We start from the raw sequence: 17,971 nt of genomic DNA on the forward strand, positions 1-17,971 counted from the left end.
GAGGGTGTACATGCAGTAAAAACAAATTAGGATACAGTAAAAGTTTCAGCAAAGCTCCATGTCTCCTTAATGAGGTTAGGGTTAATAAAACAAGTGCAAGATATACAGAACTTCTTCATCCCAGAGGGCTGCAGAGGAAGAAGCTATTCTTTTTCCATACATAGCAGAAAAACTGTAAGGAATGAGACAATAAGGAAGGGGATTGGGCAGGGACCTTGTGATAATTGGCCCAATCTTTCACCCAGTCAGCAGAGGTAAAATCTAGAAAAGGATACATGGAGGGATAGACCAAATGTCTTACCCAGCCAGTTGTCAGTAATATAAGGACAGGTATACAATTAAATGTAGAGGGCCAAATTCAGCTTTCAGTTTCACCAGTGTACTCTCTATTGAAGAGAGTAGGTTAGACTGAGGAAGCAAAATGGAATTTGTACCAGATAGCAGAACTGTCTGCAGCAGCCAGCAAGGAGTGATGCAGAGCAGGGGCTTGCAGGCAAGAGATTCACATGGAACCAAGCATCCTCTGTCTGTGCCATCCTGTAAACACATACTACAGAGAAGACAAGACTAAAAACAAAGTCACCCGGGGCATCTGTGAAATTACTGGAGTCTGATACTTTCCAAATATGTTTGCATTTCAGAGAAACAGATTCAGTTAAAGATCTCTTACGCCCAGTATGAAAAGTCCCTGACTGATGATAAAAAGATCTTAGTGACTGCCTTGTGTGAAGTCATGCACACACAGGAGGCAAAGATGTTGGTGGAGAAGACCATCACTTTAGAGTCTCCAACCATCTTCATCAAGGTAAAGAGCTGTCTCCCTGCTGCCCTTAATGGAAAGCAAATGGAAGAGTTCTCACAGAGTCCTGTGGCTAGAGCTCAGCCCAGAAGATGGGCTGTTTGCCAGAAGCTGGGAACAGGTGACAGGGGATGGATCACTTGATGATTACCTGTTCTGTTCATTCCCTTTGGGGCACCTGGCATTGGCCACTGTCAGAAAACAGGATACTGGGCTAGATGGACCTTTGGTCTGACCCAGTATGGCCATTCTTATGTTCTTATGGGAATTCTAGGATCAAGTGTGAAAATCCAAACCAAGTTTTCCAAAAGTGGCTACTGAGTTCTTGTTGCCCAGCTTGAGAAACCTTAAGATGTCAAGCTGGGAATGAAAAGATCAGAGGCCACTTTTGAAACTTTGCCCTGACTCTCTGTGTTTATTTACCACTTGTGTTTTCTCTTCTGTAATACAAATGTATCCAGGCACTTTCCCTACCAAGTCACCTTCCAAGTCAAGTGCCATCAGATCATTTGTTTTGGATTAGTTATAAATTTTCCATTCTTACTTTAATTATTGTAGCTTTCTGGCTGCTCTCAAATGACATTGCCCTGTCCTGAAATAGACTTGGAGCCTGAATTCACACTAACATGAAGGCTGATTTATACTGTTTTGCATCTTTAATCACTATCAAGAGCACGTTCAGTGCTCATTGTACTACAGAAAATCAGGCAGCAAACTAAAGGACAAACTGATTTAAAAAGACATGTTTGAGTAAATCTGAGCCTCAAATCTTTTAAAATATATACATTTCCCTGCCTCCACTCAACTGCACAGCTAATACCAGCCCAGCTTCAGCACCAAGGAAAGGCAGGAAAGGGGAGATGCACATCAACCAGAAGTTAAATTCCATAGTTCTACCTATAGCCCATCCATCCCCTGAAGGAGAAACATGCTCTGCCCACATCTGCATTATGTCTGCCACTCCATTCCTGGGAGAGTGTCTGACACCTCCTGAAAAGTTTAACACCGTTGACTGTTCACAAGTAAATGTCCTGCAAGGGCGGGAGGAGAGAGCATAAGAACTGTGAATCATCAGAAATGTTTGTCCCCCCATTTAGATTCCTGCACAGGTTGTGGTGCACAAGCCTGTTACTGTAGAGATCTCATATGCAAATCCTCTCCCAGAGCCAGTGAAGGACTGTGTGGTGCTGGTGAAACTGATGAATCAAGAGGTCAAGATAGAGTAAGTAAAAGGGGGGTCACCTGTCCATCACTTTTGATAAAAGACTGACAGAGTCCTGACCTTGGTATCTTGGTGAGCAAGACTTAGAACATTTACATTCCATCTTCAACATGCATTTTAAACTAAGTATGAAACTGCAAGTCTTAGGAAATACATATGAACAACAATGCCCAGATCTGCTGGATGTGTTCTCAGTGTGCCATCAGGTCTTGAACATGTGATTTTGAGGTTTTCAGTCCATCAGGAATCTTTAGTGCAACACACGAAACAGAAGTAAAACTTCAGGAGATTTCCCATTTTCAGGTGAAATTTATTTGTTATTCTTGACTTTTTGTATAAAAATATTGAAGAGGAAGTGTGGTGGAACAGGTTGGCGAGTCTTCAGCAAGGCACCTAGAGCAGGGCTTTTTAGTTCTGCTTTTAAATATGTGGGAGCTACTCAGACAGTACAGTGATGAGTCCAATATACAATAGATAGATAAAAGCCTGCCATAGCTTTCTTCCTGCCAGCATAAGCAAGCAGGGTTGCTTTGGCTTCCCTTAAAATAAATAAATATTGGTGAATGGGAAGCTGGGGAAAAAACGTGCCTTTGCAAAGCATGTGAGCAGAATGCCCCGTTAATTATTGTTTTGCCAGGCATTGTCTTTTTGAGCTCTTCAGTGAGGAATCCACAATGTTCAATATTCTATACTGGGTCTAACAGCGTTTTTTACCATGAGCTGGTCTGGCTTATGCTTCCTGTGGGAACTATAAAAGTCCCCTTACTAATCCATAGGGGTCTGCAAAATGAAATTCCACAGAGGGTCCCTGGAAGCTATTGCCTCTGAATTATCAGCTCAGTTCAGGGGAAAGAAAAAAAACAAAGCCCACCACACGTCAGCCCCTAGGCGATGATGATGGGGTGTCAGTAACGCAAGTGCCTGACAACTGGAGGGGCTCTTTAAAATATGAGTTTTTGCCCATTTTGAGGACCCAAATCATCAGTCTCAAACCTGGACAGTTGACAGCTCTGTATTGCATCTAAATATGGAGATATGCAGTAGCACTCTCCGCCCTCTCATCTCTTTCCCTTTATAAATCTAGCATTTCTTATTGCTTCCTGATCCACACAGGAGCCTTGAGTCCCAACTAATTCCCAGGAAACAGGGCTGCCCTTCAGATACTTCAAATCATCTCTTTGGTGTGACAGTTGTAGGTGGCTTTGCTTTTCCTTTCCACTTTAGCTTGTTCCTTGGGCCTCTCTGGGATACATAATAGGAGGGTTTCCTATCTGAGCCTGAACTCACTGATGTTTTCTTTGTTTTAGTGTGGCACCACTGCGACCCAAGGAGCGATCAAAGATTTACTTAGAATTCACACCCCACAGAAGCGGTGCGATGCAGCTGCAGGTGGACTTCTCTTGTGACAAGTTTGCCTATGTTAAGGGATTTGAGACCATCGATGTGGCCCTCGGTCAGTTGCAATAGTTGTAATGTCTCTGATCACAGAGCCAATCCCCTATTTCTACACTAGCATTAAAAAGCATTTTTCCCTGCACAATCCTAGTGATGACTGTAAATTAGTACATTTTCATTCTGAATGTCCTTGTGAAGTGCAATGCAGAAAAATAGCTCATCTCTCTGCATTACAACAACAGGATGACTCTCTTGCTTCCACAATATTTCCTTGTCTAATCTCAAATATCTCTATTTGTGTTTCTTTTTCGCCTCTCTACTCTGCAACTCTTGTCCTAGAACAAATGCAACAACATAAAGTACATCCTGTGGATTCTCTCCTGCCTCGGGTGAATTGAGAGTGACAGAGTTAAACAATGATAATATTACAATATTCCTAAGGGGATGGGGGTTGTATTTGCTTCAGTGTTTTACTGACTTTATACATTGACTCTTTGCGTTAAGATTGGTCAGAACATTGGCTTTTCCCATAGGTGTTTAATTACAGTTCCAGTCTGGCTGTGATTTAATCCCAGTTTGTTAGCAATTAATAAAACTTTCAAAGAATGGTGTCAATGAAGTATAATTTCCTTGTAATGCCAGTGATATTGTGAATTATGTATCCCACAGAAATAGCATGGGAAACTCAAGGTGTTGAGGGTTCTTTTTCCAGATTTTACAAATTAATCAGTAATGGAATATTTTTGGCAGTGCCTACTTCATTTCTGTACTTTTGTGCTATGCTACTACCTCTATATCTGCATAATAAGTTACTGCACCATGATAAACTTTGTCAAGCAAAACAAAATGTAAACTAGTATTTTCTTCCAACTTCCTGTCTGACCTCTAAGAATGAGAAAGACAAACATTGCAATCAATTTGAGGCTGGACAATCAATTCTGGGGACCTGGAAAAGCAAATCCAGGACACTAAGCATTTCCATAATCCATGCAATACACCTATCACATGTTCCCAGTCAGCCACAGAAGCATTTGGAGAAAGAAACCAAAGATATCACCACCACAAACTGAGAATTCTTGTGCATGTCAGTGTCACGCCCACTCATAGAACAGAGTTGGGGGTATGACCCATGCACATTTGACACAGTCTAATTTTAGGGCAGCATGCTGTGACCAAGAAGTGTCTAGGACTGTAGAAATTAAAGTCTTGTATTTACATGCAAAATCCAGTGTTATTTCCTCCCCACCCCTCCCCCCAATAAGCTGATCACAGTTACACAAGCAGCACACTGTACAGCCAGGCCAAAACGTCAAATGCATACTTTTGCTCATACTTGACTTGCATATGTAATCACCACTGCACACTTCAATGACGGTGTTTGCGTTCACAAACCTCAATTTAAGCCACCTTTACAGTACCCTGATCCTGGCACTGCAAAACACAGGGTCAAGTCCTGAGGCACAATTTAAGGGCAGCCTCAAGGGTTCTCTAAATTACACAAGGGACAGTGGCCCCTTAAGGGCCCATATGGCAACTGGGGTATCATGAGGTGGACATAGCTGCTGTCAGATTTGCTCTCCTTACATCAGGGTGTGAAAGAAGGTGAGATAAGAACTGCTATGCCAACCCAACCAGTTCAACTAACCATCCATTTAAAGCTGCGTTGTCACTGGAGCATTGCAAAGCAGCCTTAACAGGGCCAAAAAGCTGAACCAAAGAGTTGTAACAAGTTTGAGTAGATTAATCAAGTTTCAGTTGTTTGTTAGAATCATAGAATATCAGGGTTGGGAGGGACCTCAGGAGGTCATCTAGTCCAACCCCCTGCTCAAAGCAGGACCAATCCCCAATTTCTGCCCCAGATCCCTAAATGGCTCCCTCAAGGACTGAACTCACAACCCTGGGTTTAGCAGGCCAAAATTATCTGATGTGATATAATCCCACTGTTTCTTCAGTTGGTCACAGAGTCTTTCAGGAAAAAACTGGTTTAGCAGAGACAAGATCTACATTTCTGTGTGTGAAAAATAAGACATCAAAGCAGCAAAAGGACACAGACTTTTTTTTCATTTATAAGCACCCTTGAAATTAATATGGAAGACAAGAAAAACCCAGCACAAAGATACAAGATACCTAGAACAGTGTGATAGGAAGCTCCCCTAGTTCTTTCCCTTTGAATTTGATCACATTGTACTGAAATCTCATAACAGCTTCATTCCAGGATGAGTTGCCAGCTTTTGTTTCTAGTTAACTCTTGAGATGGGGAAGATGAAAGGACCAGAGGAGAGAAAGACAAGGGTCATTAGTGTAGGCAGTGCTTACTCACTCAGGAAAAACAGCTCTGCTTTCAAAAGCTTTCTCCAGGGCAAAGGGCCAAACAAACTGGAACTAAGGCCTGGTCTACACTACAAGTTTATGTCAGATTTAGCAGCATTAAATCTGAATTAACCCTGCACCCGTCCACACAACAAAGCCATTTTTTCGACATAAAGGGCTCTTAAAACTGATTTGTGTACTCCTCCCCAACGAGGGATTAGCACGGAAATCGACATCGCCATTTCAAATTAGGGTTAGTATGGACGCAATTCGAAGGTATTGGCCTCCGGGAGCTATCCCACAGTGCACCATTGTGACCGCTCTGGACAGCACTCTGAACTCAGATACACTGGCCAGGTGTACAGGAAAAGCCCCGGGAACTTTTGAATCTCATTTCCTGTTTGGCCAGGCGAGCTCATCAGCACAGGTGACCATGCAGTCCCAGAATCGAGAAAGAGCTCCAGCATGGACCGAACGGGCGGTACTGGATCTGATCGCTGTGTGGGGAGAGGAATCCGTGCTATCAGAACTACATTCCAAAAGACAAAATGCCAAAACATTTCAAAAAATCTCAGAGGGATTTTTGAGGGACATGAGGGACAGAGGCTACATCAGGGATGCAACACAGTGCTGCGTGAAGCTTAAGGAGCTCAGACAAGCGTACCAGAAAACCAAAGAATCAAACGGACGCTCCAGGACAGAGCCCCAGACATGCCGCTTCTACGCTGAGCTGCATGCAATTCTAGGGGGGGCCGCCACCACTACCCCACCCCTGTCCGTGGACTCTGAGGATCGGATACTCTCCGCCATGGCTGAGGATTTTGTGGATGGGGAAGATGAGGAGGAGAAGGATGAGCTTAAGGACAGCACACAGCACACCATTCTCCCCGACAGCCAGGATCTTCTTATAACCCTGACTGAAATACCCTCCCAACCCAACGAAGCTGGAGAAGGGACCTCTGGTGAGTGTACCTTTTTAAATATAATACATGTTATAAAAGCAAGCATTTTTTAATGATTAAGTAGCCCTGAGGACTTGGGATGCATTCGTGGCCAGTACTGCTACTGGAAAAGTCTGTTAACATGTCTGGGGATGGAGCGGAAATCTTCCAGGGACATCTCCATGAAGCTCTCCCGGAGGTACTCTAAAAGCCTTTGCAGAAGGTTTCTGGGGAGAGCAGCCTTATTCCATCCTCCATGGTAGGACACTACAACGCCATGCTAGTAGCAAGTAATCTGGTATCATTGCATGACAAAGCCTGGTAGCGTATGGTCCCGGTATTTGCTGGCATTCAAGCAACATCCATTCTTTATCTCTGCGTTATCCTCAGGAGAGTGATATCGTTCATGGTAACCTGGTTGAAATAGGGGAATTTGATTAAGTGGACATTCAGAGGTGCACGTTCCTTCTGAGCTGTTTGCCTGTGCCTGAAAAGATATCCTCCCTGCAGTTAGCCACGCGGTGGGAGGAGGGGGCCATTGGCACTGAGCTGTTCGCGTTTGGCTAGCAGGGATCTTCCCTGATACCAGCCATGCGGTGGGGGGAGGGGAAAAGCGATCATCCCAGAGAATTGGATGTGGGGGGAGGGGGTTAGTTTGGTTTCTGCTGCTGCACGTTAACAGGAAAACTGCAGCAGTAAATGGCCAGCTCAACGGGCTTTGCTTGGTATGGGAAAGGAGAGGGCTGCTGTTATGAAGATTGCAGAAGCCGAAAGACTATGGCTTACCATGGCCACCTGCAAGCTGAATTCTGTTGCCCGGCACTGCATGTGTGATCTCTAACACCAACGCTGCAGGCACTCAATATAAGATGCAAAATGCAACCTTGTACCAAAATCTCATGTGCTATGTAATGTGAATAGTGTTGTTCACCGTGAAAGAGTATAGCCATTGTTCTGTAAAATGTATCTTTTTAAATACTTCACTCCCTTTTTTTCCTCCAGCAGCTGCAAATGTTTCAAGCCTCCCTCCTCCATCCCAGAGGCTATCTCAGATAAGGCGGCGAAAAAAACGCACGCGTGCTGAAATGTTCTCTGAGCTCATGCAGTCGTCCAGCAGTGACAGAGCTGTGTGGAGAGACACAATAGCAGAGTACAGGATGGTGGCCGATGAATGTGAGGAGAGGTGGTGGCAGGAAGATGAGAGGAGGCATGAGGAAACGCTGGGGATACTGCGGGATCAAACGGACATGCTCCGGTGTCTGGTGGAGGTTCACGAATGGCAGCAGGATCACAGACTGCCGCTGCAGCCCCGCTTAACCACCCTCCCTCCTCCCCAAGTTTCATAGTCTCCCCACCCAGATGCCCAAGAACGCACCCAACCACTCCACCCCCATGGACAACCCAAGCAACAGAAGGCTGGCATTCAACAAGTTTAAAAGTGGTCTTTTCCTTCCCTCTTACCCACCTCCCCTCTTACCTCACAAGGTAGCCCGGGTGGGGTATCTCCCTATTTTTATAATCAATTAATAAAGAATACGTGTTTTTTAAACGATAGTGACTTTATTTCCTTTGCAAGCAAGCTGTGATCGAAGGCGGGAGGGCGGGTGGCTTACAGGGAATTTAGAGGCAACCAAGGGGGCGGGTCTTCATCAAGGAGAAACAAACAGAAGTGTCACACAGTACCCTGGCCAGTCATGAAACTGGTTTGCAAAGCTTCTCTGATGCGCACCGCTTCCTGCTGTGTTCTTCTATCCGCCCTGGTGTCTGGCTGTGTATATTCAGTGGCCAGGCGATTTGCATCAACCTCCCACCCCGCCGTAAATATCGCCCCCTTACTCTCACAAAGATTGTGGAGCACACAACAAGCAGCAATAACAATGGGAATATTGGTTTCACTGAGGTCTGAGCGAGTCAGTAAACTGCACCAGCAACCCTTTAAATGTCCAAATGCACACTCTACCACCATTCTGCGCTTGCTCAGCCTATAGTTGAACAGCTCCTGACTACTGTCCAGGGTGCCTGTGTACAGCTTCATGAGCCATGGCATTAAGGAGTAGGCTGGGTCCCCAAGGATCACTATAGGCATTTCAACATCCCCAACAGTTATTTTCTGGTCTGGGAAGTAAATCCCTTCCTGCAGCTGTTTAAAGAGACCAGAGTTCCTGAAGACGCGAGCGTCATGAACCTTTCCTGGCCATCCCACGTTGATGTTGGTGAAACATCCCTTGTGATCCACCAGTGCTTGCAGCACCTCTGAAAAGTACCCCTTGCGGTTTATGTACTGGCTGCCCTGGTGGTCCAGTCCCAAGATAGGGATATGCGTTCTGTCTATAGCCCACCACAGTTAGGGAATCCCATTGCAGCAAAGCCATCTAGTATGACCTGCACATTTCCCAGAGTCACTACCTTTGATAGCAGCAGCTCAGTGATTGCGCTGGCTACTTGCATCACAGCAACCCCCACAGTAGATTTGCCCACTCCAAATTGATTCCCGACTGACTGGCAGCTGTCTGGTGTTGCAAGCTTCCACAGGGCTATTGCCACTCGCTTGTGAACTGTAAGGGCTGCTCTCATCTTGGTATTCTTGCGCTTCAGGGCAGGGGAAAGCAAGTCACAAAGTTCCATGAAAGTGCCCTTACGCATGCAAAAGTTTCGGAGCCACTGGGAATCATCCCAGACCTGCAACACTACGCGGTCCCACCACTCTGTGCTTGTTTCCCGGGCCCAGAATCAGCGTTCCACGGCATGAGCCTGCCCCAAGAACACCATGATCTCCAAATTGCGGGGGAACGCGGTTTTAGAGAAAAGTGTGTTCAGGGCCTCATCACCATGCTGCCGTTGCCTCCTCGCCTGGTTTTTCAGGTGCTGGTTCTGCATACGCTGCACGATAATGCGCGAGGTGTTTACAATGGTCATAACTGCTGGGGTGAGCTGAATGGACTCAATGCTTGCTGTGCTATGGCGTCTCCTCCTGCTCGGGCAATCCAGGGAAAAGGGCGTGAAACGATTGTTTGCCGTTGCTCTGGCAGAGGGAGGGATGACTGACAACATGGCTTACAGGGTTGGCTTACAGGGAATTAAAATCAACAAAGGGGGTGGCTTTGCGAGAAACAAAATGGCCCCCTCAAGGATAGAAGTCAAAACCGCAAGGATAGAACTCAAAAATGGGTTTAGCAGGCCGTTGATTTCACGGAGGGAGGGAGGAGAAAATGAATACAAAACAAATCTGTTCTATTTCTTGACCGCTAGCCATCGTCATCACCTGGGGGCTTGGCAGAAGATGGTGCAGTATGACTGCTGGCCATCATCTTCTGCTGGCTGCAGATTAAAAGACAGTGCACTGCCGGTAGAACTGAATTGCCATGAAACGAAACTTAAAAGGGAAATGACCTGGCTGAGTCACTCCCATGTTTGCCCAGGCGCCCCAACCTCATCGAGGTCGGTTAAAAGAGCACCCTGGTCTACGTCGACGATGGCTACCAGTCATACTGCACTGTCTGCTGCCAAAAGGCAACAAACTGTTGCTGTGTAGCAATGCAGTACCGCGTCTGCCAGCACCCAGGAGACGTACAGTGACAGTGAGCTGAGCGGGCTCCATGCTTGCCGTGGTATGGCGTCTGCACAGGTAACTCAAGAAAAAAGGTGCAAAACAATTGTCTGCCCTTGCTTTCATGGAGGGAGGGAGGGAAGGCAGGCCTGACAATATGTACCCAGAACCACCCGCGACAATGTTTTAGCCCCATCAAGCACTGGGATTTCTACCCAGAATTCAAATGGGCGGCGGAGACTGCAGGAACTGTGGGATAGCTACCCACAGTGCAATGCTCCGGAAGTCGACGGTTGCCTCGGTACTGTGGACACCTCCACCGACTACATGCACTTAGAGCATTTGTGTGGGGACTCACACAATCGACTGTATAAAAACGCTTTCTACAGAACCGACTTCTATAAATTCGACCTAATTTCGTAGTGTAGAAAAGGCCTAAATGTCTACATATCATTAACGCCAAAACTATTAACAAACAATTAACGAGTATAGTGGAGACAGAAACAAGACAAACCTATGAACTTTTTAAAGGGAAACCCCTGATGTCCAGTATGTGCACAGGCACAAGCCAACACCAGAGCACACTGCCAACAATGCCTGCATGTAGCTCAGACTACTCTATTGTGGCACTTACCAGAGAATTATGTGTTAAAGGCAGGCGGTCATGTAATTTACATAAAATCAGAATTCCACATTTCAGCAATGTTTCCAGGGAAGAAGGCCTTGTAAGTTGGTTGGGCAGGGACACATCTTCTATATTTATTTGGCCTGTGACCTACACAATTATGATACTATAGAAATAAAAAAATAATAATATGGGTTACGGGTATGCTAACAGGGCCTACCCTCTTCTTTTCCATAAAACCAAGTTGTAGAACAGATGCATGATATTTGCTATTTCCTTCCCCAACTCCTGCCTCTAGTGTCCAAAACCCAAAGTTAAATTGGCCAGACATGAAGTTGCTTTTTCCTTCTTATGGACCATGTTTCCCCCATTACATCCCACCTAGGAAATCTTGTTCCATGAGTATTCACAGATTCCAAAGTCAGAAGGGATAATTGTGATTGTCTTGTCTGACCTCCTGTATAACACAGGCCCATAGAACTTACTCAAAATAATTCCTTTTGAACTAGAGCAGATCTGTAAGAAAAATATCCAATCTTGGTTTAAAAATTGCCCATGATGGAGAATCCACAATGACCCTTGGTAAATTGTTCCAATGGATAATCACTCTCAGTGTTAAATGTTATTAAAAGCTTGGGGAAGCACTTTATCTTTCCTTGGACATGTGCCAGTCTTAGGTAAGTGTAATTAACCTTCAGATTGTGTAACAAAACATGTTTTAAGTAGGACACTTACAAGGATGTTTACAACTAACCATAATTAAGAACCACAGGTCACACACAGACATAGAGTTTAAGGCCAGACGGGACCACCAGATCAGCTTGTCTGACCTCTTGCATATCACAGGCTACCAACAGCACCAAGCACATGCATACTAAACCCAACAATCAAAATTAGACCAAAGTATTGCACCCCTCAGGAGACTAGACTATTACATGCCACAGGCAGAGTATACAAGGGACAAAGAAATACCATTGCACACCTGCTTTGTTTAAATTTTAGCTGTTTTGAGTGGAGTAAGAGAACCCTAAGCCCTTTATTACTAATGCTGATAGGACAGGATACACTTTGACAGTCTTACGTCTATACAATGAGCTATTCAGAAATATGGAAGAGAAGGAAGAAATCTCATGGCTGATGAGTTAAATGCCTAATTTGATTACTCAGTGCATCACTCCTCTTATATGGTTTCTTTAAATGACATTTGCCTGAAGAGACTGTATTGTCAATTCATTAACTAGGTAGTTTAGAGCATTAATTTATGGGTTTGGAACGTAAAAACGGCCATACTGGGTCAGACCAGTGGCCCATCTAGCCCAGTATCCTCTCTTCCGACTGTGGCTGGTGCCAGATACTTCAGAGGAAATGAACAGAACAGGGCAATTATCAAGCAATCCATCCTTTGTCATCCAGTCATAGCTTCTGGCAGTCAGCAGTTTAGGGACAACCAGAGTCTGGGGTTGCATCCCTGACCATCTTGGCTAACAGCCATTGATGCACCTATCCTCCATGAATTTATCTCATTGTTTTTAGTATCCAGTTATAGTTTTAACTGGGTTATTCACAACATCTCCTGGCAACAAGAGATTGACTGTGAATTGTGGGATAAAGTATTTCCTTATGTTTGTTTTAAACTTACTGCATATTAATTTCATTTGGTGACCCCTGGTTCTTGTGTTATGTGAAGGGGTAAATAACACTTCCTTAGTCCCATTCTCCACACCATTCATGATTTTATAGATCTTGATCATATCCTACCTTAGTCATCTCTTTTCTAAAATGAACAGTCTCAATCTTTTTAATCTCTCCTCACATGGAAGCTGTTCCACACCCCTAATGATTTTTGTTGCCGTTCTCTGTACTTTTTCCAATTCTAATATACCTTTTTTGAGATGGGGCAGCCAGAACTGTATGGAGTCTGGAGTGTACCAGGGATTTATATAGTGGGATTATGATATTTACTGTATTATCTATCCCTTTCCTAATGGTTCCTAACATTAACTTTTTTGACTGCCACTCTATCTTGAGCAGATGTTTTCAGAGAGCTATGCATGATGACTCCAAGATCTCTTTCTTGAGTGGTAACACCTAATTTAGACCCCATCATGTTGCATCTACAGTTGGGATTATATTTCCCAATATACATTACTGTGCATTTATCAACATTGAATTTCATCTGCCATTTTGTTGCCCAGTGACCCAGTTTTGTGCGATCCCTTTGCAAGTCTTGATAAGCAGCTCTGGATTTAACTATCTTGAGTAATTTTGTATCATCTGCAAATTTTGCCACCTCACTGTTCACCCTTTTTCCAGATCATTTATGAACATGATAAACACTGGTGCCCGTACAGATCTGTGGGGGTGGGGGCGCCATTTACCTCTCTCCACAGTTGAAACTGACCACTTATTCTCATTCTGCTTAACACTCTGTCCCAACTTGTTATTCTTTAACTTGTTATTTCCCTATTTTGGCTTGTGTTACTTCTTCCTTGTTGTTAATATTAATTGTGTTGGGTATCTGACCACCATAAATCTTTTTAGTGAAGACTGAAGCAAAATAGGCATTAAACACCGCAGCCTTCTTGAGGTCATCACTTAGCTTTCTTTCCCTGATAAAGAGAAGGCCTATACTTTCTTTTGTCTTTATCTTGCTTCTGATGTATTTAAAGAAGCTCTTCTTATTCCTTTTGTGCCTTAGCCTTTCTGATTTTGTATAATCCTTGCTGGGATTTCCCTATATACTTGTGCTAATCTTTTCACTCCTCCTTACCGATTTGTCCATGTTTCTACTTTTTATAGGATTTCTTTTTGATTACCAAATCATTAAAGGGTTCCTGATGGAGCCATATTGGCCTCTTACTATTCTTCCTATCTTTCCTTCACATTGGAATAGTTGGCAGTTGTGTATTTAATATTGTCCCCCTAAGAAACGGCCAGTTCTCTTGAACTCTTATCACTTGGATTTTCTCCCCATAACTCCTTACCTACCAATTCTCTGAGTTTGTTAAAGTCTGGTTTTTTGAAGTCCACTGTGTTTATTCTGATGCTCCCACGGCTTCCTTTTCTTAGAATCATGAAGTCAATCATTTCATGATCGCTTGCCCCAAATTACTTTCCACCTTCCCATTCACAACCAATTCCTCCTTGTTGGTCAGGATCGGGTTTAAAATAAAGCTAAATACAAGTTGAGACAAAATGTTAAGCAGAAGGAGGCAGTCACTTGAAATGAAGCGGACAATTGGGGGTTAGACCTTTATGCATAAAGAATTTGAAGTGATCATTTCAAATCTGTCCCAATTTAAGCTCAGACACTCTGCTTCTGTTCCCAGACTTGAAGAGGAGCTCTGTTTAGCTCCAAAGCTTGTACCTTCCACCAATGGAAGTTGGTCCAATAAAAGGTATCACCTCACCCACCTTGTCTCTTTTATATTCTTGGACCAACATGGCTACAACGACTCTGCAAATGACTACACCTGTCACTGAGGCCCTTAACCTAGATACTATCTTCAGCTAGAACCTCTCTTTAGGTCCTCATATCCAGGCTATGTTTAAGCCTTGCAGATTCTTTCTATACAACATTGCTAAGATCCAGCTTTTCCTAACCATCCACACCAGGCTCTCATAATCTGGTATCTAAATGACTGCAACATTCTTCTTATTGGCCTTGACGAATGCACTCCTGCCCTGTTCATCTCCATTCAGAATGCTGCTGCAAAGAATATCTTCTTAGCCCATTGCTTTCACCATACCATCCCTCTCATTACATCCCTCCTCTGGCTCCCTCTTTTCTCTGATATCAAACAAAGTAGTTTCACTTTCAAGGCCCTTTCACAGCTTATCCCCACCTTACATGATGCAGCAGGGCCAGATGGCAGCAGGAGAGTGGTAGATGGGAGGTATATAAGCCCTAGGATGATCAAGGCCTTATTCCCTGTGGACGAGGGAAAGGTTACTATGGGGTAATTAGAGCAGCTGTAGCCAATTATGGCCCTGCCCAAGACCTAATAAAAAACCCGTGCTTCAGTCATAGACTATCAGGGTTGGAAGGATCAGATCATCTAGTCCAACCTCTTGCTTAAAGTTGGACCAATCCCCAATTTCTGGCCCAGATCTCTGAATGGCCCCCTCAAGGATTGAACTCACAACCCTGAGTTTAGTAGGCTAACACTCAAACTGCTGAGCTATCCCTTCCCCCTCAAGCAAAGAGAGGGAAGGAGAGCTGACTAGAGTTTGGAGGAGTATTGCTGTTAATCAGAATACCAGGGGAAGGAAAACCCTGCCCAAGCAGAGGGACTCCCTGGCACAAAGGACTGAAGGAAACCCTACCCAAGGGGAAAGAGGGTAAGAAGCCCATGAAGCTGAAGGGGCTGGGACCTGGAGTAAGGGGGTGGACCTGGGTCCCTTCCCCACTCCCCTTCTCTTCCCCACTGGGGCACTAGTGGAGCCCTCAATACCCTAGAATAGGGGCAAGGAGTAGCAACCTGACCCACCACACCAAGGAAAAGCACGGGACCCACTACAGTAGCACTGGCCATTTACCACACTTACCTATCATCTCTCATTCAGTATCAGTAAGTTGACTCCTGCCTCTGATCAGCACATGATGTCTTTTAATCATGATTTGAGGACTTAAGTAATTCAGCCAGAGATTAGGGGTCTATTATGGGAGTGGGTGGGTGAGGTTCTGTGGCCTGCATGTGCAGGATCATTGTGGTCCCTTCTGACCTTCAAGTCTCTGAGTCTAACCCCCACCACCCACTTTTTAAATTTTCAAGCAAGCACCTTCATGTTTTTTGGAATACAGACACTGCCAAGCCACACTGATGAAGCTGGCTAGGTCAGCTGTTCCCATAAGGGGACTGCTGAAGAGCTGGTAGTCATTGTTTCTGCATCCTCATTGCTTCCAGCTGTTCCTACAGGTGTCCAGACTCTTCATGACAAAAATAGGGTCTGGGGGCCTGTAAAGGCGACATGAAACAAAGAGTAGAAGTCAGCTTAGCTGCCTCCAATCAGAGCTGTCCTTGGGGACTGAAGCCAGCAGAGGGAAACAGGGAGAAAGAATGATATCATTGAGCAGTACTTTGAGGAGAGCAGGTGGAAGTGGACCATGCAGCGGAAAAACATATGCAGGGAGCAAATCATAGAATATCAGGGTTGGAAGGGACCTCAGGAGGTCATCTAGTCCAACCCCCAGCTCAAAGCAGGACCAATCCCCAACTAAATCATCCCAGCCAGGGCTTTGTCAAGCCTGACCTTAAAAACTGCTAAGAAAGGAGATTCCACCACCTCCCTAGGTAACCCTCCAAGTGAAAAAGTTTTTCCTAATATCCAACCTAAACCTCCCCCACTGCAACTTGACACCATTACTCCTCGTTCTCTCATCTGGTACCACAGAGAACAGTCTAGATCCATCCTCTTTGGAACCCCCTTTCAGGTAGTTGAAAGCAGCTATCAAATCCCCCCTCATTCTTCTCTTCTGCAGACTAAACAATCCCAATTCCCTTAGCTTCTCCTCATAACTCATGTGCTCCAGTCCCCTAATCATTTTGGTTGCCCTCCGCTGGACTCTTTCCAATTTTTCCACATCCTTCTTGTAGTGTGGGGCCCAAAACTGGACACAGCTCCCAGACTGCTGCGCTGGGCATCGCAACATGGGGAGTAGATGGCCAGCCCTCTGCGGAGAAAGAGATGGTTAGGGACTATTTAGAAAAGCTGGACATGCGCAAGTCCATGGGGCCGGACGAGTTGCATCCGAGAGTGCTAAAGGAATTGGCGGATGTGATTGCAGAGCCATTGGCCATTATCTTTGAAAACTCGTGGCGAACGGGGGAAGTCCCAGATGACTGGAAAAAGGCTAATGTAGTGCCAATCTTTAAAAAAGGGAAGAAGGAGGATCCTGGGAACTACAGGCCAGTCAGCCTCACCTCAGTCCCCGGAAAAATCATGGAGCAGGTCCTCAAGGAATCAATCCTGAAGCACTTAGAGGAGAGGAAAGTGATCAGGAACAGTCAGCATGGATTCACCAAGGGAAGGTCATGCCTGACTAATCTAATCGCCTTCTATGATGAGATTACTGATTCTGTGGATGAAGGGAAAGCAGTGGATGTATTGTTTCTTGACTTTAGCAAAGCTTTTGACACGGTCTCCCACAGTATTCTTGTCAGCAAGTTAAAGAAGTATGGGCTGGATGAATGGACTTTAAGGTGGGTAGAAAGTTGGCTAGATTGTCGGGCTCAACGGGTGGTGATCAATGGCTCCATGTCTAGTTGGCAGCCGGTGTCAAGTGGAGTGCCCCAGGGGTCGGTCCTGGGGCCGGTCTTGTTCAATATCTTCATAAATGATCTGGAGGATGGTGTGGATTGCACTCTCAGCAAATTTGTGGATGATACTAAACTGGGAGGAGTGGTAGATACGCTGGAGGGCAGGGATAGGATACAGAGGGACCTAGACAAATTGGAGGATTGGGCCAAAAGAAACCTGATGAGGTTCAATAAGGATAAGTGCACGGTCCTGCACTTAGGACGGAAGAACCCAATGCACAGCTACAGACTAGGGACCGAATGGCTAGGCAGCAGTTCTGCGGAAAAGGACCTAGGGGTGACAGTGGACGAGAAGCTGGATATGAGTCAACAGTGTGCCCTTGTTGCCAAGAAGGCCAATGGCATTTTGGGATGTATAAGTAGGGGCATAGCGAGCAGATCGAGGGACGTGATCGTTCCCCTCTATTCGACACTGGTGAGGCCTCATCTGGAGTACTTGTGTCCAGTTTTGGGCCCCACACTACAAGAAGGATGTGGATAAATTGGAGAGAGTCCAGCGAAGGGCAACAAAAATGATTAGGGGTCTAGAGCACATGACTTATGAGGAGAGGCTGAGGGAGCTGGGATTGTTTAGTCTGCAGAAGAGAAGAATGAGGGGGGATTTGATAGCTGCTTTCAACTACCTGAGAGGTGGTTCCAGAGAGGATGGTTCTAGACTATTCTCAGTGGTAGAAGAGGACAGGACAAGGAGTAATGGTCTCAAGTTGCAGTGGGGGAGGTTTAGGTTGGATATTAGGAAAAACTTTTTCACTAGGAGGGTGGTGAAACACTGGAATGCGTTACCTAGGGAGGTGGTAGAATCTCCTTCCTTG

General features: G+C 45.1%; 1 protein-coding gene across 1 annotated transcript in view; it reads left to right on the top strand.

Annotated features, from left to right (window-relative positions):
- Nucleotides 1-4,012, top strand: part of LOC141997380 (protein-glutamine gamma-glutamyltransferase E-like) — a 30,398-nt gene extending 26,386 nt beyond the window's left edge. The window contains exons 12-14 of the mRNA XM_074969725.1: nt 642-805; nt 1,897-2,021; nt 3,329-4,012. Coding sequence (XP_074825826.1) covers nt 642-805; nt 1,897-2,021; nt 3,329-3,488 — 449 coding nt within the window. The 3' untranslated portion in view covers nt 3,489-4,012. The remainder of the gene's footprint in view (nt 1-641; nt 806-1,896; nt 2,022-3,328) is intronic.
- Nucleotides 4,013-17,971: the final 13,959 nt, after the last annotated feature.

Source organism: Natator depressus, chromosome 13 (assembly GCF_965152275.1).
Source record: "Natator depressus isolate rNatDep1 chromosome 13, rNatDep2.hap1, whole genome shotgun sequence".
NCBI lineage: Eukaryota > Metazoa > Chordata > Testudines > Cheloniidae > Natator > Natator depressus.